The 23618-nt window shown below is 46.2% G+C and overlaps 1 protein-coding gene and 1 pseudogene across 1 annotated transcript; both read left to right on the forward strand.

Annotated features, from left to right (window-relative positions):
• Nucleotides 1–4354: 4354 nt before the first annotated feature.
• Nucleotides 4355–12961, forward strand: CX3CL1 (chemokine (C-X3-C motif) ligand 1). Its single transcript, XM_006863558.1, has 3 exons — nucleotides 4355–4424; nucleotides 10434–10554; nucleotides 11944–12961. The coding sequence occupies exons 1-3, from the start codon at nucleotides 4355–4357 to the stop codon at nucleotides 12959–12961; spliced, it is 1209 nt and encodes a 402-aa protein (XP_006863620.1).
• Nucleotides 12962–20836: 7875 nt separating this feature from the next.
• On the forward strand, nucleotides 20837–22336 carry LOC102818386 (annotated as a pseudogene).
• Nucleotides 22337–23618: the final 1282 nt, after the last annotated feature.

A 23618-nucleotide genomic window follows, 5' to 3' on the forward strand; every position in this document is an offset into this window, starting at 1 on the left:
AGGATATAGAGAAACTCTGTTAACTGATGGTATGTGGAGGGGATTATAATCAATGTAATGAAACAAGGTATATGAATGTTTGAATGTGAAACCGATGATGTGCCCTGAAAACTTTCACTCAATCCACAATAAAAACCTTAAAAAAAAAAAAGAGGATCTGATGAAACTCCCAAGTCTAGAGCTTTCAGCAGATATTCAATCATTCATTCACTCAACAACCCAACCTTAGCCTTCCTTCATTAAGGATGAACAATGAGCAAGATGAAGAAAGTGTAATAATCAAGAAGGACTACTTCCTGCAACAAACACACACACACACAAAAAGTCAGTGGCTTAACTCAATAGAAGTTTATTTCTTCTCATGTGAAGTCTAATCAGGGATTCCTGGTCTCTGGGTGACCTTCCATATGGTCATTCAGAGACCTAGACTCCTTCTTTCTCAGAGCTCTGCCCTTCTCTAGGGCCTCAGCTCCAATCCATTCATCCAACAGATGGGAAAAGAGAATAGAGGAAGGAAGACTATGGGAAGGCTTTTTGAACCAGACCAGGAAAACGTGCTCATCACTTTCACCCATGTGCCATTGCAGAACTCAGTCATATGGGCACACCTGACTGCAAGGGATGCTGGGAAATGTAGGCAAGCTATGTGTCCAGGAAGATGTGGGTTTGGGGAACACCTAGTTCTGGTGCTGAGCTCTCTGGGGATCCCTGATTCTATATTTCCTGGGCTCAGTCACACTGTCAAAGCAATAAAACAAGAAGCTTTCTGCCTTTGGAGTAGTTTTATTATTCCTCAGTGTAGAAAACTACTCAAAAGAAATCTTGGCACAGTGGCTTTTGCTCCCTCTGGCCCTCCCAGGATAGTAGCTCTATACACCCAGAACACTTGTCTAGGGGAAGTAAGAAGTGGTAGGAAGGGCAGGCAAGGACTCGCTGACTGGGTTGCTTTTTCCATCTGAGCCTCAGCCTCTTGTTCTGTGAATCGGGAGGACAGATAGTGTCAGTGCATGTAGTTCTGAGAGTTGTAGGAGAGAAGATATGACCAGGTATGCACAGATAGCAGAAATACTAAATGCATGTGGACAGCCCTCTTATTGATCAGGAAAGTTAAGCTGGGCAGAGTTGGGTGGGGCAAGACTGCCCACCAGGAGGCCTGGAGATGGCTGGCCAAGGGCAGAGCTTATAGTTACCATCTCCCCTTCCACATCCTGGGGCCCCCAGAAATGCCCCAGGCTTCCCATCTGGTCTCCCTCCACAGCTGTATCTGTCTGCCTCTGTGGCAGATAGTACAGGCTGCCTAATCTTCAAACCACCAGGGGGCCAATGAAAGGTGGGGGTGGGGGTCCACCCAAGCAAGGCACAACAGAGTCTCTTTCCTGCTGAAACCCACAGGCATAAACCTTTCTTTCTTTTTTTTTTTTTTTTTGAGATGCTCAGTTTTCTAATCATTGCTCTTGTTCCTCGGCTAAGGAACCTTTCAGTTCCCCTTTCTTTGCTGTTTGGTCCAACTACAGTCTCTCTGTCCACTCCTTCCTTGGATCCAATGACTCAGGACTAGTCCTCATTTCCTATATTTTCCACATTAATTAGGATTTTCCTTCTGTCAAAATTCTATCTGTTCACACACTGCAGAGTGCCAATACTTCATCCTACAGGTTACTTGCAAATCACAAAAGGATTACTACCACTTTGAGAGCCAAGCCTGGAAGTCTCTCATCAATTCCTTTAGTCTAATGAACAGTGGGGCAACGGGAGGCAAACAGAATTACTCATGAAGAAGTCTTGCCAAGAATAAGTAGCCTAGATCTAATCGAGCCTTTACCTCTATCTTCCAGTTTATAGGAAATACATGGAAAAGAGAAACTTATTAAATGACATAACAAGGAAATAATCAGACAAATTAAGAATGAGGCTGTTCTATAAGACAATAGCCCTGTTTTTTGGTTTTTGTTTTCAAACTGTTAAGGAGATGAAAACTGTGCTGTGTGACTACTGCACACTAAAAAGAAGAAAGAGTCAAATGCAATACATGAACCTACATTGAATCCCAGTTCAAAAAAAAAAGGGTAAAAAAGATGCAGTGTAGCTCTTGGCTGCTAACTGAAAAGCAGTTCAGACCCATCCAGTGGCTCTGAGGGTGAAAGTGTTGGCAGTCTACGTCCACAAAGATTGCTGTGACTGTTGTTAAGTGCCACCAAGTCGGTTCTGACCCACAGTGACCCTGTACAGGGCTTCCGAGGAGTGCCTGATGAGTTTGAACCACCAACCTTGTGGCTCAAACCGACCTTGCTGTCCAGCCTGCAGCGCCACACCAGGACTCCACCATAAAGATCACAGCCAAGAAAAGCTTATGAGGCAGCTGTACTGTGTCATGTAAGGAATAAGCAGCAACTCAACAGCACCCAACATCAAAGGATATGGAATTTCCTCTTGGGCCATAGAAATGTTTTGGAATTAGAAGTAGTGATTGCGTATCACTGTTAATGTATTAAATGTCACTAAATGAAATACTTTAAAATGGATTGTTTCATGATGTGTGATCTTTGCCTCAATAAAATAATAAAAGAGAGATAGGAAGGAAAGAATAGGGAAAGGGAAGGAGGTAGGAAGAAGAGGAAAGAGGTGCGTAAGAAATTATAGAATACATTTCTGGGACAACTGGATAAATTTGAATATTGATTGGGTATTAAATACCCAGCCTTTCTCCTCACTCTCCCCCCAATTTCCTCCTCTTCCTTCCCCTTCTTTTAATTTCCCCCCAACCTCTTCCTCACACCCTCTTCACTTCCTCCTCTGTCCAAGGATGGAGCAGAAAGAACCCCACATCTCAAGTTTTTGACATTCCTTGCCCTTCTCTGTGCCTCAGTTTTGCCAGTTAACAAATGAGGGGCTGGCCAGCAGAAACTTGAAGTTTACTGAGTCCATGTCCACGTGGGCTGGGACAGACTCTCCAAACATGAATGGACATGAGTGGACATTGGCCCCTGCTGGGATGTTCCTCCCTTTCCAACCTCCTAGCTCCACACCCCAGGCATCTTGGTTGGTGTTAGCTGAGGGGTTGAGAGATTTCCTGGCCTTGGGAGCTGTGGCCCCTCTGCTTAGCTCAGCCTGAATCAGCTCTCCCAGTAGCAGGGACAGTGACTCTCAGACACATTGTTTTCCTTTGGACTGGCAGCTCAGGACAGGGTAGACTAGGCTTGGCTTCTGTGGGACTCTCCTAGCATCTCAGGGATTGTTTCCCCTGCTTGCAGGGGAGGTTACCATTAAAGCAGACTGTTGCTCTACTAAATACCTGTGAGCGTTAATGTCAGCTTTCAGAAACCCACCTGTTCCTCTAGCAGAGAGTGGCAGAGCTGGGAAGCCCCTCCAAGGGGATTAGCCCAACTATTTCTTAAGGAGCTGAGGCCACAAGAGAGGCCGACTTCTCCAGGATGTGGGTTGCAGTCAGCAAGAACTGAGTTAGTTCTGACCAGGGTGGGGGCTGAAAGTGGGAGGAAAGGAGGAAAGGAAATGTAGGGGAGGGGGAAACAGGAGGTGAAGCTTCTTGCCTGTGCCCTTCTGCCAAGATGCCCTCCCTAGCATAGGTTCCTGACCTCAGTTTCCCCACCTGTCCTTATGAAGTGGGGCTGGGACATTCTTCAGTAAACACAGTGCTGAGTCCCAGCTGTTTGGTTCCATGATGGGCTGGGGGATTGTATCAAACAGGCCTCCCAGCAGATCACTGCCTAGCACTTCCGTGCTCTTAGCCCAGGGCTTGGGTTTCCAGGGAGTAAGTTTCCCAGGAGGTCCCTCCTAGGGTGGGAAGAGACACTTCCCAGGAAAGAGGGAGTGTCAGACCTGAACGCCTGAGTTGACAGGTGAGAGCCTGGCAGCCAGCACTCTACCCTTTGGTCCATTGTTTATTACTCGCTTAAGAGCTAGGGCCGCAGGCCAGATCTTGGGGCGTGTACCAGCTCCTGAGAGGGAGGTGACTGGACAGAAAAGAGGAGAAGTGGCCCTTTGGACCCCAGGAGGCCGGCCTCAGCCTCCCCTCCCTTACACACCGGTGTGTAAGCACATAGTGTGAGAGCTGCCCGACTGGGAGCAGCCAGTCCTAGACCTCCGCTGCTGCCACTCTCCTGGAGCAGCGGAGACAATCGGTTCCTTGGCAACATCCCGAGGAATCCAACAGCCACGCGCTGCCTCCCTTCCTCTCCCCTCCTCCCCTTCGACTGTCTGCAGGGGCGGGAGGCGGAGGCAGCAAGCCCCATTTTAAAAAGCGACTGTGCTCAGACAGCGAGGGGACAAGGGATTGCACTGAGCTCGGACGCTTGGTCCTGGCTCCTCCTGGACATCTCCCCCGCCATCCTCAGCCATGTCTCCCCTATCGCGCTCCTGGTTGCTGCGCCTGGCTGTCTTCTGCCATCTGACCATCCTGCTGGCTGGTGAGTGGGGCCTGGACTTGGCATGATTAGGGTGAGGGAGTTCCCAGCCCCATCTCTGTTCCCCAGCATAGGTAGGTCCCTGTAGCCTGAAAGCAGCCCCTTCTGAGGGACATTCTGAAAGGGTACTAGGCCCCTGGCCCCTGGCTGTCTCTCCTGCCCGATGATCTATGTTCCTGGTGGTTGTCCCTGCCTCAACCAGGGAGCAAGTTGGCTTCTGCTTGGCCGCAAAGAGAGGTGATGTGGGGGGCACAGGGTGCCCAGGTGTGTGTATCCCAGGAGCGTGAGGGCTAGGGGAAGCCTGAGGAAGCTTCTGGTGGGGATGGGGGAGGGAGGTCCTAGCAGTCAGTGGACTGGGCCTTCTGGCTCAGGATTAATGTGTAACCTGCAGCCTGGAGTCCTGAGACCAGCCTGGCCTCTGGCCAGACCACCATTAGGACTTTGCTTTGGCCGGATCTCAAGGGCCTCATGAGTAGGGGACCCGGAACCAATGAAGGTCAAGGTAACTGCAGCCCATGCTTTGAGCTCATTGCTGCTGTTCTGGGTCTGTATCCCTGTCTCTCCCACCACACAGTTGTCCTCTGAGCACAGCTTAGCAAATGCCTTCCCTCCAGGCTCAAGTGTTCGGGATCCCAGGACCAGGTAGGGCTAAGAGTATCCATCCCCCATGACACCAGTAGGATGGAAGCTCAAAGGGCTGTAGAAACTGGCCTGAGGATGCACAGACAGCACATGGGGCAGGAGGATGTGAGGCGCATTGGACGCCATGCACGAGAGGCTCTAGCTCCGTATGGGCCCCAGCCAGGATGGACCGCGTCCCCTCTGGTGACCATACTGCCTTCTGGGGACCTTTAGAGTCATTCATCTCCCTCCTCAGGGAGTGTTCCAGCCATGTGCTAGACAGGATGGGAGCTTGCCTTAGGGCACGTATCCAGTCTCTGGGAGAGTGAAAACTGGTTCCGAGCTTCCAGGACATCTCCATGGAGTTCATTTTCTCTCAGTTCTTCCTGTCTAGGAAAAACCCACCAGTAGACCAGGAGTGGAAGGGTAAATAGTTGGATTGGGGGTGGTGGGGTGTATCACTGTTGGCTGCCTGGGGTGTTTGGGGAGCATGGAACTGAAGGATGAGAGTCCTAAGAGGTTATCTTGCTATACCTTGCTCTGTAACACTGGGCAAGCTCTTGATTCTTAGGCTGTCAGCTGCTGTACCTTTAAGTATAGCTATTAGCTCCTGGGAGAGGTGATGAGGCTCCTATGAGGGCATTTGGAAGAGAGAGGGGAAGAAGGGTTTCTTTTATTAAGTTGGTGGGGGGCAGGGGCCCTGGGTGGTCCTGGACACTCTGTTTAGCATCCCAAGGTTTCAATACCCTCCGGTCCCTGCCCTAATCATTGTCACTGACTTTGCTAGGAGATTTTTTATCATCATTTCAGCCTGTCTGCATCTCAGTTTCTCCTCTTATAAAACTAGCCATTTGGCCAGGCTGGCCTTGGAGAATCTCACCAGTCCCCTGGGAGTCAGAGGAAGACTAGAGGGTGGTCTGGAAGTCAGAGAGACCCCCAAGGGAGGCTGGAGGCTTCCTGGCCACCGGCCCTGACTGGTACAGGGAAGCTACGTCAATCCCCAAATGTGGGTTTGCAGGGCTGTGTCAGGCAGGCGAAGGTCCTCCACTTTATGTAAGGAACCCGCAACTATAAGTCAGAGGGATTGGTCCCCACTCACTGACACATTCACGCCCACTCACGCCCCAGCGGAGAGACAAAAACCTGTTTTAAGCTGCTTTAATCTGCTCCCCTGAATAGAGAGTGGTGGGGGTGGATGGGGGGTGGGGGAGGCTATGGAGGGATAAATGCAGATTCAGATCCAGGCTCTGCCAGATTTAAATAAAAATGCTTAGCTTTATTTCTGTTGATTAAGATCCTCTATGTCACAAAGTGCTTCCTTGTGCACTTTGTTCATTCATTCATTCTTTCAATAAATATTTAGTGGACACCTACTATGTACTAGATACTGTTCCAGGTACTCGGCCACATCAACCAATCACATGGCCCTCAGGGTGCTGAAATTCTACTAGAGAAGACAGATAATACATAACATAAACCAGTGAATGACTTGGCCTGTTAATAGGAAGTAAATGCTGTGATAAGAAGTGTGTATGTATAGATGTGTGTGTATATATTATGTGAATCTATGTGTGCGTATATATGTGTGTATGTATATATGTTATTGTTGAGTGCCATCGAGCTGGTTTGGACTCATATAGACTCTGTATAGGGTCTCCAAAGAGTAGCTGGTGAGTTTGAACTGCTGACCTTGTGGTTCAAACCGACCTTGTTGTGCTTTATCCCACAGCACCACAGAGCAGAAAGCTTCATCTTTCTCCCACAGAACAGCAGCCCAACTTGTAACCACTGTGCTACCAGAGCTCTCTCTCTCTCTCTCTCTCTCTATATATATATATATATATATATACACATACATAAAAGGAGCTCTGGTAGCGTAGTGGTTACGAATCGGGCTGTGAACCTTAAGGTCAGTGGTTCGAAACTACCAGTTGCTCCGCGGGAGAAAGATGAGGCTTTCTACTCCCGTAAAGATTTACACCCTCGGAAACCCTGTACAAGGTCGCTATGGGTCAGAACCTTAACAACCTTAACGACTCGACGGCACTTAACAACAACAACAATACATACATAAAATCTTGGGAAGCACAGTGGCTCCAAAAGATAAGCACTGGACTGCAAACCACAAAGTTGGTGGTTTGAGCACAGCTCCATGGGAGAAAGATGAGGCTTTCTACTCCCATAAATATTAAAAATCTCAGAAACGCTAAGAGTTGGCACCAACTCCAAGTTACCCCCATCATATTTATATTAATAATAAGATATATATTTTAGTTATCTCATGCTGCTATAACAGACGTACAGAAATGTGTTCTCTCACAGTTTAGGAGGCCAGAAGTCTGAATCCAAGGCACCTGCTCTTATAAAGTCCTGAATATGTGGAGTGTGTTCTAGAAGATGGTATTGAAGGTGACCTGGGGTGAAAAACTAGCTCTGACACTACACAACTGTATGACCTTGGGCAAGTCATTTAACCTCTGTGAGCCTCAACTTCTGCATCTGCAAAATGGGGACAATGGCACTCCCTTTTCAGGGAAGTTGGGCATTAAGGAGAACAAATGGGGGTGTGCGCTGAGCACAGGTGCTCAACAGAAAGATGTCAGAATGTTTTAGCTGCCCGTCAGACTGGGTGGGTGCCCTCTAAGGACAGAGACAGGCCTCACAGCACTCAGCACAGGGCCTGGCACTAGGGAAAGATCAGCATTTGTTGGCTGACTGAATAACATAATGATCTGATAATACTTACTGGCATGAGAGACTCTCTCCCAGCTCAACACCAGTACCCATAGGAAGACAAGCTCAGGCTAAGGACAAGAGAGCCTGGGGCTTTGTTGTTCTCAAAAGAAATAGAAACACGTGTTTGCTGAATGAGAAAATAGATGGTTGGTTTGATGGATGGATGAGTGGGCTGTTGATGTATGGGTAGATGAAAGGGGGATGGAGGATGAGTAGGATGGGCAGGTGGTAGATTGGTGAGCGGGGGATCAGTGAATAGATGGAGGGGGATTGAATAGGGAATAATGAGGAGTGGGCAGGTAGGGGGTGGGGTGAGATGAATTGATAAGTAGGGATAGGTAAGTGAAGGGATGAATGAAGAAATAATGTTAGATTAAAATCAGTTAATTCAGTAAATATTTATGGAGTATCCACCTTTTCTTGGTACTGGGGAACATTGTGACACTTGTGTTCAAAGGATGCAAACATGATGGAGAACAGAAAAGACTTCAACTCAGTGAAGGAAAGGCCTCCCCTGGGCAAATCACAAGGAGCTCTGGTGGCGTAGTGGTTACGAGTCAGGCTGCAATCTCAAGGTCAGCAGTTTGTAATGATCAGCTGGTCTGTGGGAGAAAGATGCTCCCATAAAGATGTACAGCCTCAGAAACCCTATACAGGGTCACTGTGAGTAGGAACCAACTCTACAGAACATAAACACTACCTGGCAAATCACGTACCCAACATAGGCAGAACCAAGAATAAAGTCTGACCAAGGTCACGTGAGCGCTGTGTGGGGCAGGGAACTTTGGAGACAGGGTGTTTCTTCCCATCCTAGAGGGGCCCAGGAATGAGCCTCCCTACCTGCCCATTGGCAACCTCCTCATCTCCTCCTAGCTCTAGCTTTTCCAGAATACTGCTTTTCTGGGGCTTTCCCAGAAAGATACCAATGTCCAGAGCAGGCCCTGCAGGCTGCTGCTGACTCATTCTAAGTCCCCTGGAGGAGGAGGGCCACAAGCCTGCAGTCCAACTTTCACATCTTGGTTCCTCATCCTGTTTCCTCTGTAACAAAGAGCAGCCGGTAACTCAGGGGCTACCTCTCCTGCCCACCTAGGAGCTAGTGGTACCACCCCTTGATGACCCACTCTTCCACCCCACAGACCCTGAACCATACCTCCCACAAGCAGTGTGCCTAGGCTGAGGGGGTGATGGGGAGAGGAGGCAGTGGGTTTTAGAAGGTTTGGGGGCACCAACATCTGTGTATACCTATATTTGAGAAGGCAGAGTATGTTTGTACATTGAGTTAAGAGTTGGGCTGCTAACCACAAGCAGGTTGAATCCACTGTGAGAGAAAAATGTAGCTTTGTACGATTGTAGATTTACAGCCTCAGAAACCCTATACAGTGTTGCTGTGAGTTAGAACTGACTCAACGACACACAACCACCACCACCAATGTGTTTCGGTGAAACCCATGGATCAGCTGGGGGGCTCCCTGAGGCCCTGAAGAGCTAGACCAGGTCAGTTTGGTCCCTTGACTTTACTGCTCTGGAAGTCCCGGCCAATGGGTCATTAAGTCATTGTAAAACCTTCATGGGTCTTCCTTCTGCTAACATAACTTGACCCAATTCTGAAATTCAAGCTCTTCCTCATTTTCTGCACACTGATGGCTTCCCAGCCCCAACTCATGCCAAAAAGAATAGATTTTCTGGAAATTTGAGGGGAAGAAAGAAGTGGAAATGCAATATAAACAACCTCAGGTGTTTCTATCAAACACTGTATTAGATATTTAAATTCTCCACTGGCCTTTTGTTACCTTCATTCCATTCTGGAGTTTGCCTCTGGCTCCATGTAGTAGCCAGTCACATGTCTGTCTCTGCTCCTGTCCTACTCACACACCCCATCTCTACCCCTCCCTTTTACTCCTGCTTTCGTTTACTTGCTCAGGTACCCTAAATTCCTCCCCCTGTTCTATGTTGGACAATTCATTTCCTGGGTTTTCATAACAGAACAAAAGGTCGTCTGTTCCCCAGACACCCACTTTCTTTAGAAAACAATCGTACTTAAATATGTTTAAATTTTACTGTCTTGCCACATGTTGCTGCCTGTACATATATATGTCTTTATGTTTTTGTATAGGGTCAGGGGCAGGTCATTGAATTTGTTGGCATGTGTATGTGTGTAAACAAGTTATAGGGTGTGTCCAGAAGAATTCACAGATATGAAACAGCCTGAAAGGGAGACGGAAGTATATAGGTGTATAGGGTGAATGGCAACAGTTGAGTAGGTGAGCTGCTGGGGAAAAGGAGGGGACTGAAGCCAGTCCTGGTCGACAGCCAGCTCATCACTTGCTGGCTGTGTGACCCCAGACAGATTCCTGCCACGTTCACACTTATAGCTCCCCGCTGTCCAACCGACCAACTACAGCAACTTCGTTTTAAAAATTAAACACATACTCCATACCAGGCAATAAGAACTTTAGAAATAAGAATCCATTTCATGAGTCCTCATAATAACCCTAGAAGGCACCAGAGATTTTGGTGATGGCGGAACCTGATAAGGCTAGGTGTACAAAGCATTGGTGCTCGTGTGGTGGGGTATGGCTGGGACAAGTGGATGTGGGGCTGGGAAGCACGATGTCCTTGGACAGTCCTGCTGACCGGGGGCTTCTGTGGACTCAGGACAGCACCACAGTGTTAAGAAATGCCGCATCACATGCAACAAGATGACTTCAAGAATCCCTGTGACCTTCCTAATCCACTATGAAGAAAACCACAAGTCCTGTGGGAAGCCTGCTATCATGTAAGTACTGCTCTTATGGGGTCTCAGGCCACCGCTCAGCTCTGCCCACCTACACCTGTCCTCCCCAACCCCAGCTCCTAGCCAAGAGCCTCGGCACTGGTCCGCCGGTACCTCACTGACCATAATGTCTTTGCCACATGGCACAGATGGGGAGTGGTTTCCAGAATGACTTACTATGGTGAGAAGCGAGAGGTGGCTGCCCTGGCTTGTGGCCCGGAACAGTCACCAAGGGGGGCATAACTCCTGGGTTGAAACATATTTGACACAGTACTTGAACCCACTGGATTTCATGGGGCGGCAGAGCCTGTTGTTCTCAAAGTTCCCAGTCCTAGACTCTGACCTGGCTAATGCAAATTCTGGCCTCATCACTTACCTGTGGGGTAGCTCTGGCCACCTTCTCTGCATTCTGAGCCTTAGTTGTATTTATCTGTAAAATTTGTAGTTGGGAGGATGAAAAGGAGAGAATGTAATTCAAGTGCTGGGCAGGATGCTTAGAATCTGCTGCCAATGGGGAAAGCAGTGAGACAACGCCTTTCTCTCATAGAGTCAGAGAAGATTAAGATTTGGAACATGAGGTCCCAACAGGGCCACCATAAATATGGCTGTAGTTCACTAGGTGTCCTGGAAGCCCAAGGGCAAACACAGGAGAGAAGGGCCCAGAGGACAGCTAGAGTTACAAACCAAGGGAGAGGACATAGGTCCTTTCCAGAGTTGGAGTCCCAAGCCTGGCAGAAGTCCTCCCCAATTAGGAGACTTACAGCCCAGAGCCCCTGCCTGAATGGTAATGATATCATTATCAACACGCTTATTCTTCTCCACTCTTACTGTGCTTCTAACGTGAGCCAGGTACTCGACACCATTTACATGTTTACAGCAACACAGTAGGGTAACCAACTCACCCTAGTTTGCCTTAGACTTTCATGGTTTTGAAGCAGCAAGTTCTGTGTCCTGAGAACATGTAAATCCAGTTTGAGCAAGACAGCTGGTCACCCTACCAAAAACCCAAACCTCTTGCCATTGAGTCTGTTCCAACTCATGATGACCCCATGCTGTTTGTTGTTAAGTGCTGTTGAGTCAATTTTGACTCATAGCCACCCTGTATAGGGTTTCCTAGGAGTGGCTGGTAAGTTTGAACCACCAACCTGGTGATTCAAACCAACCTTGTGCTCCAGTGCTTATCCTACAGCGCCATACCAGGACTCCGTAGAAAGTAGATAGCTTCGTCTCCTCCATTTTTAGGTAAGGAAACTGAGGCTCAGTAGCTGAAGGGAGTTAACAAGGCCTAACAGTTAACAAGTGGTGGAGGCAGGATTTTGAGTCAGGTCTGTTCACTGTGGCCTGGGTTCTAGAATCTGTGCATCACTGAATCTCTGTCTTCCTCCCTTGTAGCTTGGAGACCAAGCAGCATAGAATCTTCTGTGCTGACCCAATGGAGAAATGGGTCCAAGATGCCATGGCATATCTGGACCACCAGGCAGCTGCTCTGACCCAAAATGGTGGCACGTTTGAGAAGCAAATCGGCGTGGGTGAGCCCAGGACAACCCTGGCTGCAAGGGGGATGTACCAGACTGCTGTGTCAGAGCCCCAAGCTGCGGGGGAAAGCAGTAGTCTGGAGCCGACTCATCCTTCCCAAGAGGCACAGGAGGCCTTGGGGACTTCCCCAGAGCTGCCAACCAGAATTGCTGGTTCCCTGGGGACCAGGTCCCCCTCAGCCTCAAACACTGAGCTTGACGGGCTTCCAACTGGATCAGACAGAGATGAGTTTCTCAGTGTGGCTTCTGTCTCCACCACGAGTTCCGCTACCTACCAACCTGGGTCAGGTCTCCGGGCCAAGGGAAAGGCCTCCGAATCCCCCTCCACAGAAGCCTCCTCCACTCAGGGCCCCTCCGCTGAGGTCCCCACCATTTCACACCCAGTCCCAGAGGCCAGCACTGGGACTGAAGGCCAGCCTGTATGGACTAAGGAACACAGCCCCATGCCAGAGAACTCTCCAGAGTCTGAGGAGATGGGCCCCATTCCAGCTCACACGGATGCGTTCCTGGATTGGGGTCCTGGAAGCATGACACATATTTCTGTGGTCCCTGCCTCCTCTGAAAGAGCCCCCAGCAGGGAGCCAGGAGCTGAAGGCAGCTGGGCCACCAAGACCGAGGAACCCATCCATGCTACCGTGGACCCCCAAAGGCTGGGTGTCCTCATCACTTCTGTCCCTGACACCCAGGTGGCCACCCGAAGACAGGCAGTGGGGTTGCTGGCCTTCCTTGGTCTTCTTTTCTGCCTGGGCGTGGCCATGTTTGCCTACCAGAGTCTCCAGGGCTGCTCCCGCAAGATGGCAGAGGAGATGGTGGAAGGGCTTCGCTATGGCCCCCGGAGCTGTGGCAGTAACTCGTATGTCATGGTACCAGTGTGAGTGTCTACCTGCCTGCATTATATTGTTTGACTCAGACAGTTGCCTGAGATCCCTCATCCTCATACCCAATCACTTCCAAGGGCCTGGCCGAAGCTGGGGTGATCAAAAAAGGGAGGTGGGACCCTCCAGGTGGGACGACTCCCAGCTCCCAGGCAGACCCCCAGGAGACCACTTTTGACCAATCTTGACTTCCTGGGAACAAGGAGTAGCTTCCACAACTCACTCCGATGTCCCCAATTCAGAAAAACCTCCTTTGCTGCTGGCCGGCTAGAGGCTCCCTTTAATATTGTCCAGTCCCAACTTATTTATTGATGCCCAGCCCCTCCAGCTCATGCCCCACGTGGGGATCCCATTCACACCCAACTGACAAATGAGCCTCTGGTCAGGCCCCTCTACCCGCTTCCTCCAATTCATCCAGTTTCTTAGTCCCGCTGCAGACGCCAGTCTCCCGGTCACCTGCGGTGCTATCTCTCCCTGTCCCCTATACAGAGCCTACCCCCAGCCAAGGACACATGTTTTTTGTTTTTTGTTTTGCATGAGGCTAATGTGATGTTTTCTGGGTGCTTCCCAACCAAGGCCCTGCTCTCCTTGTCAGTCAAACAGTAAGAGAAGATGAGATTTTCTGGCAGTGTGACTCTGTGCCATAAAGGGTCATTGATTATGAATCTGAAAACTAGGATTTGAGTCACAGGCCTGCCATCAATCCCCAAGGCATTAACGTGACAGAAGATAACCCCTTTCCCTTTCTCTTTCGGGGCCTCTGGTTTCCCATCTGTGAAAGGAAATAGTTGGATTAGATAAGAGATGGCAAATATGTGGAAAGAACCTGTATCCCTGACAGGCATCACTAATCGATCCAGATATCCTTTCTCACTGTCCCTCCTCAGCCCCCACCCCCACCCCCCAACCTTGGATGTAGCCTCAACAGTGCACCTTAGCCAATCAATTTGATTGGCATATCTTCAGATCCTGTGATCTGGAAAGCCTGCAATGAAATGAATGATAGCTCAGGTCCTGCTTTGTTGGAAGGGAGTCTACCCTGTGGGACTTCTGGAGGGTGGGGAGGACAGAGCTTGGCTATGATACTTAAGGGACCAGGACCCCACTTTGGAAGGCCTCTTCCTCGGCACTGGGACAACTGAGCTCTGCACACCCTCTGAGGGATTGGCTAAGGTAGGAAGGGTGAGCCTTCAGGCTCTCTGGGAGGCTGAGTGCTCCAGGGAGAAGCCACACCCCTGACATGGCTTGTGCAGGTGGCCAATCTCAATGCTCCGGGTCCTTATACTCCCAAGGCCAGTATTTGCTCTTTGGTTTTGAAGCCTGCTTCCCTCCACCTCTCTCACTCCTGAAAACACTGTCCTCTGCAATCCAAGACCTTCCTCCTCCTCGTCTCCACCACCACCATGGGTAGGGCCAGGAATTTCCAAGCGTTTCCATGAGATCATGGAACCTAAGTTTCCCCTATTTCTGAAAGGGACTTTGAGGAGGGAAGCTGTGGGCATGAGTCAGGGGTTCCCTGTTTGACTGCTCGGGATGGGGCTGGAGGCTGGTTGGGCTGACCACCGCCCACTGGCAGAGTTGGCCCTGCAGACCTCAGCCTTCAGGGTCCCTGGTGGCAGCACTCCACATCGCTCTCAAGAGTGATCCTTCCGTTCGCCTGAGGAGCTTCCCAGGAGCTGGGATTCACCCAGTGGGTGTCACACTTTGCAGATGGGACCGGATGTTCAGAGGAGGAAGAGAGGCTCTGGTCCACAGAGGAGGGGTCTGCTCCTCTGCCCTCCGTCACTCCTGCACCATCTGTTGGGATCACCCAGAGAAAGGGATAGGTCCCTGACCATGGGCTCTCCTTGTTTGTGAAAAAGAGGTTAGGGCAGCTGAAGTCCCTTTCACAGACGGTAATTCCTCCAAGCAGAATAGACAGACAGACCACTTTGGAAGGACTTTGAAAGGAGTTGGTTGATCCTTTTGCTTTGCCAACCCTCATCTCCAATGTTTGTTCCATTTTGTATTTTGCTAATAAAATTTTAAAGTCTTGTGAATGAAATAAGGGTATTCTTTCTGGGGCAGGTCTAGCAACCAGGACCTTAAGGGGTGGGTGAAAGGGAGGAAACAAGACTCCCAGTTTTAGCCCTGGGGAAGAGGAGTCAGGAGCCTCCGAGTCATTTGGAGCAGAAGGGAAGGATGTTTTACAGTTAGCAGAAGAAGACACGTTGGGATGGGATGAGGAGCTTGGGCCCCTGCCTGACTCTGCTCTGCCCATCTCTGTTGCATTAGGTCAGTGCTTTCGCCTCTCTGGACCTGTATAAATTCAGTGTGGTTCCCATTCCTGGTAGGGATCAGAATCTCCTGTGGAGCCCCACCACATACCTACTGATCATCATGTTGGGGTCCCTGATATCACCATTAGTGATTGGGTGACGGGTGACCCACAGAAGGCAAATGGACCACAGCTTATTCTTTGCTGCCCTGATTCATTCCTGGTTTAGATAAAGATAGAAATAGGGTGGCCTCTCCTCAAGGAACTTGAATGTTCATAGATGTGACCCAAGTGTGAGCCTCTTGGTGGCCCCTAGGTCCTCCAGAGTCCTGGGGCGGCCTCCTAAGAGATACTAGTAACAGTTGTGCCAGTTGAGAATAGGATTCCACAGATGAAATCCTGCCTGCCGATAAGCAGTATTTCCTTTATTCTGTGCGGCACATTCTTTCCCTTGGTGATGTCTTTGAAATCAGGACTTGTCTTACAATCCATGGCTCATTAGAGTTTACTTTGCAGGATTTTTAATTAGCAGTTTGTTAAATATCAGACCATCTTACAATCAGTAGCAGCTGTATTAGTTCTCCAGGATGACTTTAACAAACAGAACTTAATTTTCTCACAGTTTAGAAGTCTGACTTCAAGATTCCAACTCTTGGGGAAGACTCTCTCTTGTCAGTTCTGGAGGAAAGTTCCTGGGAGACCTTCATGTGGCTTGGCCTCTCTCTTCCCCATCTCAGTTCCTTTTGCTTACTTGTTTAATCTCTTTAATATCATCAAAAGAGATGGGCTTCAAACATACCCTACACTAATCCTATTTCATTAAGATAACAAAAACACCCAGTTCCCAAATTCAACTACAGTTTACGAGGGTTAGGATTTACAAAACATATTTGGGGGACACAATTTAAACCCTAACAGCATCTTGATGTTAGATGCTGTGAAGTTCGCTCCAATTCATAATGACTCCGAACACGACAGAACGAAACACTGCCCAGTCCTGCACTGTGTTCACTGTTGTTAGGACACTTGAGCCCATCTTAGATTCTATATTCATAACAGTGTTTTTAAAAAGTAGGAACACTATATGAAAATCAGGACTTTCTGAACATAAACCCACTCCTCTATGTTCTCTTAGTGATTCAGAAGATCAGCCTCACAGAACCCATGCTCCCCCAGGGAGATGGTGGCCAGGGTCTGTGCAGAGACTGTCCCTTGTGCAGGGGCAGACCAGGGTGAGATCTCCAGCATCCTACCTCCCTCTCCAGACCCACCTTACCCCACGTCACTTCCAACCCCAACCTTTTTCTCCAAGATTCTACTAGTTGCCATTTAGCATTACCCTTGTGTTGTTATTTTTACTATAATAAATGTATTTTTCTCTGAGCCCAAGTCTCCATCAAAAATAGGATAGTGGGGATTCAGTACGGGGGACCCTCCACGCGGGGGAGCCCAGCCACTATACCTCAAATGAAACCATTACCCCTCCGTCAGTGGAGACTTGCATGTTGCTGTGGTGCTGATCAGGTTTGTACAGAGCTTCCTGATGAAGACAAACTAAGAGAAAGCCCTGACAATTTACTTCTGAAAAAGAAACCAATGAAAACACTACGATAACAACCGTACAATTCCAGTATACGTGAGGTCACCAAGAGTCGGGGACAAACTTGCTGGCAACAGCAACAGCAGATCTTTGAACATAGGAAGTTCTAAGTAAATTTGTGTCCATGATTGAATAAAATTAAAAATGTTAAAACCAAGTGAAAAGTAGAACAAAGAAAGGCAGACTGTGATAACCACATGTGTTTCCTCCTAGCCTGATGGTTTCTGTCATTTTATTACCAGCCCAAATCCACAGACATTTGGGTCTGAGGTTCCTACTGGCATCTGTGTTTGCTGCTTCTGCCAATGCTATGAATTTCAGGATTTTCCCTTCCAGTGAGCTACAACTTTACCTACTTCACCCCAATCCAGTTTCTGCCTGTTTTTGCCCACCTGACCAATCATCTGGAAGCAATACAAATTTAAGAAGTCTTCAGGGGATATTTTTAGTTTAAGATTTATTTTTAAAGTATTTAAGATTTCAAAGAACTCTTGAGGCCCACTACAGACTGACTGAGTGCAGACTCTGGAGTGTGACCCCGTAATCTGAGCTTTCAACAAGCCCCCAGCACTTTCCAAACCTACTGCCGTTGAGTGGATTCTGACTCATAACAACCCTCCAAATTCAGGGATTGGCACCTCACCTGAGTTGCTAAACCCACTATGCCAGGCCACCTACCCTCCTACCCCAAACTGTGCAGGGTTTCTGTGGCTGTGGCCTCCCACGGTCTTCTTCCCTTTTGCTATTTAAGTTGGCTCCTCTTGTCTCCTGTACATTCCTGTACAATCCCCGGCTGGGCGAGGCCAGGCAGAAAACACAGAAATGAATGGCCGGGAATTTCCAGGCTGAATAATAAGGGCCGGAAGCATGGTGTACATGTGTATGTGTGTACATTTGTGTGTGTGTATATCCACAAGAGCTCAGGAAACTGCTTTTGTTTTGTCTTGATCACATGCTTCCCTGAGTAAATAATGTTTGCACTGCCAGGCTAGCTTTCCCGCCCTGGCAGCAAAGTTGAACACCTGGAACTGGTTCTAGTATAATCAAGTAGGAGGGTGGGGGTGGGGTCTCTGAAGTGAGGAATTCCAGAGCAGACTGTGTGTTGGAAAGTGTCTCCTCTTTTGCCTTCAGTAGATCCCATTGTGTCAGGGGACAAAAGAGAATCATTTGCCATGAGTATGTTGTATGTGCATGGAGCTCTCTGAAGTTGCATGCACTTAGCAGCTCTGTGACTTTAGGCAAGTTACCTCTCGGTAAAATGAGGATAACAACTCATCTTATGGGTGACACAGGACATATGCATATATATAGATGTGCCTGCTTGGAATAGATGGAAAATTCATTCGTTCCTGTACTAACGTAAAGAGCTCCTTGACTTAGAGGAGGAAAATTAGGGCTGCCTTCACTATCCTTTGCCAAGTACAACCAAGATTAAATCAACCCCAAAGTCTGGGCAACTGGACAACCAGAAAGAGCAGGCAATGTTAGATCAAGTTCTCCACATGCACGACACACTGTAGAAGCAAATAAACACTTAAATTCAGCTGGCAAAGAAATCAAACATGCTCAACACATCTATACACAGTGCTTCTTCTACCCAACACATCTGTACACAGTAATTCTATCCCAACATATCCTACACAGTGCCTCTACCCAACACATCCTTACACCATGCCTCTACAGATGCGGTAGTCCAGCTCTCACAGGGTTGTGGGACACGAGAGGAGATGCAGAGTCAGCGAAAATGAAAGCAATCAAGAAGCCTCTGCTTAGTTGGTTGATGGGGCTCTCTTTCTCTGTCTCTCTGCTTCTCTGGCCTGGCTCAGCAAATCTTTATTTTTTATATTTAAAATTACACAGTACATAATGATTTGATACTTTGATTTTTTTCCATGAATTATTACACAGTTTCAATCACAATATTCCTTTTACTCTGTGATTATACAACCTTAACAAAAGTATTTCTGTGATGTCCAAACTGACCTTTCCATATCCTGTTCATTTTTCAACCACTGAACACTTTCCTTTTGACATCATCTCCTCTTATTCCCACTAAAAGATCAAGTTAAACCTTACACAAATAATTTCCACTTATCAGACCCTTGATTACATCCTCTTAGTAATATAAGTTCCTATTAATCATCAATGCTTACACTACTTTATTGTTTCTACTAGGTGATTATCAATCTTCTATCCTACATACTACACTATTATTTTCATAGTAAAAGTATTACTAACATCTACTTAATTTTGTTGTTTTCTAAAAGTGTGTTTATTAAATTGCTTAACCACAGTGTTCTTGTATTTCCTTTCTTTTGAGGCTGTGAGGCCTAAGACCCAACCTGGCTAATTGCTGCAAGAAATGTAGATTATTAAGTTTTGACCACCTTTCACTTATGGTCACTATTCTCTGCCTATTCACGTAGGTGCCTGTGGGGGGTTTGTAAATTCTGGCTGGTAATTGATTGTGGTGAGGTCTACAGGGGTCAGTCAGCTTCACTTTAGTTTGTTATCTGCTTTTGTGATCTCATAAATGCAGTTACTTTGTACTTAGGTTTTCTGTGAATGGGAGTGGCACATACAATTCCCTTTGAATTCAATCCACCGAAGCTGAAAACAATTGTTGCTAGACTAGTTTTTTTCTAAGGTCTATAGAGCTCATACTAAAAGCTGTGAATATGGCAATATTATATATTTTTACAAGTGAATTCAAAGTTATTTTAGAGAGAAGATAGAAAGCAACTTCTGAGAATTATCTGCCTTGCATGATATCTCTCCTTCTGCTGGGACTGTGTCAAACAGCAGAAGCCAAGCTGCTTCCCACACCAACACAACTGTACACAGTAGTTCTATCCCAACACATCCTTACACAGTGCTTCTAATCAACACATCTTTACATAGAGCTTCTACCGAACACACCCTTACAAAGTGCTTCTTCCCACTGCTTCTACCCCCAACAAATACTTCTATCCCAACATGTTGTAATAGTCTACAGCTGAGACCATCAAAAAACCAATACTGTGGCTGATGAAGGCAAGCCCAAAACAGATTCAGAAGCTAAATTCACTAAGACCGTTTCCTGTGTGCTCCTGGTTTGGCTATTTGCCTTCTACAATGCCTAGACTATTCAACATGTTACTGGAGCTACTGAAATTATAGCCTCAGAAACTGTATTAACCTTACAAGTCTTTCAAAAGCCCCTTCACTCCTTGGTCAAAGTGGTTCTAAGCCACCGTATGGCCTCAGACTTCTTAAAGCAGAACGAGAAAAGGTCTGTACAATGGCATACAGCTCATGTAGCATTTATGGGCTCCTCACAATTAACTGAAGAAAACATTCAATGCATTTTTAATCAGGCTAGATGGCTCCATAAAATTAATAATGATCTTCACCCAAATGTCTGGAATTCTGTAAAACAAGCCTTCCCATCAATCACCTGGTTTTAACCTTGCTTGGTCTTTAAACTTGCATAATTTTGCTATTATTATTTTAACCTTGCCTTTTTAGTCTGCTTGTTAAGTTTATATCCCCTATATCCTAGGAGTCCTGGTGTGGGGCTATAGGATAATCACTGGACAGCTGCTTCAAAGCTTGGAGGTGCAAACCAACTGCCACTCCTTGGAAACCCTATGAGTCAGAATGAACTTGACAGCACTTAACAATAACAACAGGTTACAACCATCACAAGATTACAGGAATTTGACTTTCAACAATAATATCAGCCCAGGAAATGTTTTCTTGAAGTTTTGCTGTGTGATTGTGGCTGGAAAACAGAGAAACATTTAATGTATGCTTTCTTAGAGAACTCTCTAAGAAACAAGGAATGGCTTTGGTGAAAAGGGGCTGTTGGGCCCATAAATGATGAAGGAGGAACTGAATTTAAGTCCTCATCAGTAGAAAGAAGCTGTAGAAGTGGGTTTGACACCCAATCTTGCTGAACATGTTTTTCCCTGTGTCCTGCCAGGCTAGGCTGAACCTGTTCAGCCTCCATAGGCTGAGCTCTAACGTGTCATTCAAGATGGAAGTAACTACCCCCAAATAGGAGCACCTGCTGGCTCTGAAAGTGATGCGGTTGACCAAACCCACTTTATTCACTAATATTCCAGTAACATATGAGGAGAAAGACTTACCTGGTGATCTCTTTAACCAGCTAATGAGGGATGATCCTACAGCTGTAAATGGTGCAGAAATTTAGTGTTGGGAGAAATGTTGACTTTACCACTGAATTTTGGAATTATATTTTTGGGTGAGACCTTTTTCAGTTATATCAGTTTTCATAATGGTAACAGTCAAGTTGTAAAAGATATATTGGTAAAAGCTGATCTTCAGACAAGTTCTCAGCATTGAAATCTTTAAACCTCCAATGCTGCAGTGGCTGAACTTAAATCTGACTGTTGTATTGATGACGTCATACACCATGAAGTAAAGGAAATTGGAACCCACGTCTTAGTGTGTAAAGTGAGTTACACAACTCAGAGTGGAGAAAAAAAAATCTATTTTAGAAAATTCTTCAAATTTCAGGTTCTCAAACCACTAAATGTGAACACCAAATTTTACAATGCAAAGAGACTGATGAAGTATTTCTCAAAGCCCATATTCAGAATATTACAGACTCACCTATGTTCCTGGAAAAGGTGCCATTGGAGCCATCTATAATGTACAGTGTATCAGAATTAAATTCTGTCAACCAAATTGGAGAAAGTATATCTACATTTGGTTCAAGAGCATATTTGCAACCAATGGATACATGCCAATACTTGTACTGCCTTAAGCCCAAGAAGGAGTTGGCAGAAAAAGCAGGCATCATTAAGGGAGTAACAGTCATTGGAAAACTGAATATAGTGTGAAAAACAAAAATCTAGGTGAAAGGGGAAGCTTACAGACCAGGCAACTTCAAAGAATGGCTCCCGGTTATGGAGATGTTAGGTTGTCTTTGGAGGCAATTCCAGATACTGTAAACTTCTAAGAACCTTTTCATATAACCTGTAAAATAATAAACTGTAGCCGTGAAAGGACTGTGGATCTTGTTTTGGAAATGTGCAATACCAATTCTATCCACTAGTGTGGCATTTCAGGAAGACAGCTTGGGAAGCTACGTCTCTTGCCCTTACTCTCCTGTCTTCAGTGCAGAGACTGCAAAGTGTCTCCCGCTTAAGACTAACAGACACCTTCTTAAAGAGAACATATGAATATGATGACATCACACAAGTCTGTGTGGTATCTTCAACCATTAAAATGGAAACTGAAGAAAATTTCTAATGTTATTTTGTTGTTGTTGTTAGGTGCCATTGAGTCGGTACCGACCCATAGCGACCTTATGCACAGCCCCCGTCCTGGGCCAACCTCACTACTGTTGTGGTTCCATTTAATTCCATAGAACTGCTTTCTGTATGTCAGCTTTGTAAAACAACCAACTTAATAACAAAAAATAAGTATGTATTACTTAAATTTCTTGCCTTAAAATGAGTTGTTTAAAATATTCAAGGTTTCTTTGGAAAGGAATTGTGATTTTCTTTGAGTTATATTCTGAATATTTGTATATTTTTTACACACTATCTCATTTCATTTTAAATGACCATTGGACTTTCTTACCCAAACACACTTGACCTGAGAATATTTGCTCCTAGCAAGCTTCAAGAACAGGGTCAGCAAACTCGTCTATCAAGGGCCAGCTAGCAAGTACTTTAGGCGTTGCATGCCATGTGGTTTCTGTCACACTACTTAGCTCTGCTGCTGTACTGCGAAAGCAGATATGAACAACTATTAACAAGATTGCCGCTCTATTTACAAAAGACGTGGCAGAATGGATTGGGCCATAGTGTGCTGATACAGAAGACATTTCTTAGAAGCTTGAAATTATCTCCATAGTTGATTAGAAATAGTGCACTTAGCATGTGTTTTCCTACCGCCTTAGTCAACAAAAAATGTAATTGTTTAAAACAATTGGCATAGAATTTGTATAACTTGTCATTTACTAACGTGTTATAAGCTTTTCTAATTACTTTAAAAATATTTTATTGGGACTGTGGTATCTGTGTCTTACTTTGTGACTGACGAGTGGATCCAAATTGGGTGTATTTCATAGGTAGTTGATTACTCAGGTAACTTTTTGTTAAGTAAGAAAATAATATAATTCTAAGTCTGAAAGTCTTGATTTGTTTTTGGTTTGCTTTGTTTGTCATTGCAAAATAAGCCAGTTTTTCCCATGAGGATTTTTTTTAAAATTCCCAGTTTCTGTTACGTGATCTTCAACACAAAATCATATATGAATATTATAAAAAAGCTTTCTATCTCTTCATGCAATCAAATTGTTTACTTATGTCTCGAACAAAACAATTAGGATTGTAAACAACTTTGCAACATGAACGCAATAAGAAATTTGAATGTTTTGTCATTCAAATTAGCTGTTTAAAACTATCCTATTTTGACAAACTGAAATTCCAAGAATTTCTGAAATGAAAAGAGTAAATTAAAGTGAAATACAAAAATTAGTTTTTCTTAAATACATAAATATTTATTGCCATAACAAATTGCTTGGTCCAAACTGAAAGCTTATGGTCAGAATGAGGTTTGCCTCTTGAATTAGGAGTATTATGAACTGTCTGTGCAAAATAAAGTGCAAGTAGTGTAAAATTAAAAAAAAACACACACACAAAAGAATATCAGCCCATTCCTCCTCAACTTTCTGTTGTTGTTGTTGGTCAGTGCTATTGAGTTGGTTCTGACTCATCATTGTTGCTGTTAATTGCCGTGGAGTTGGTTCCTACCCATAGCGACGCTGTGTAGGGTTTCCAAGGTTG

This window comes from Chrysochloris asiatica, unplaced genomic scaffold (genome assembly GCF_000296735.1).
Source record: "Chrysochloris asiatica unplaced genomic scaffold, ChrAsi1.0 scaffold00055, whole genome shotgun sequence".
Taxonomy (NCBI): Eukaryota; Metazoa; Chordata; class Mammalia; order Afrosoricida; family Chrysochloridae; genus Chrysochloris; species Chrysochloris asiatica.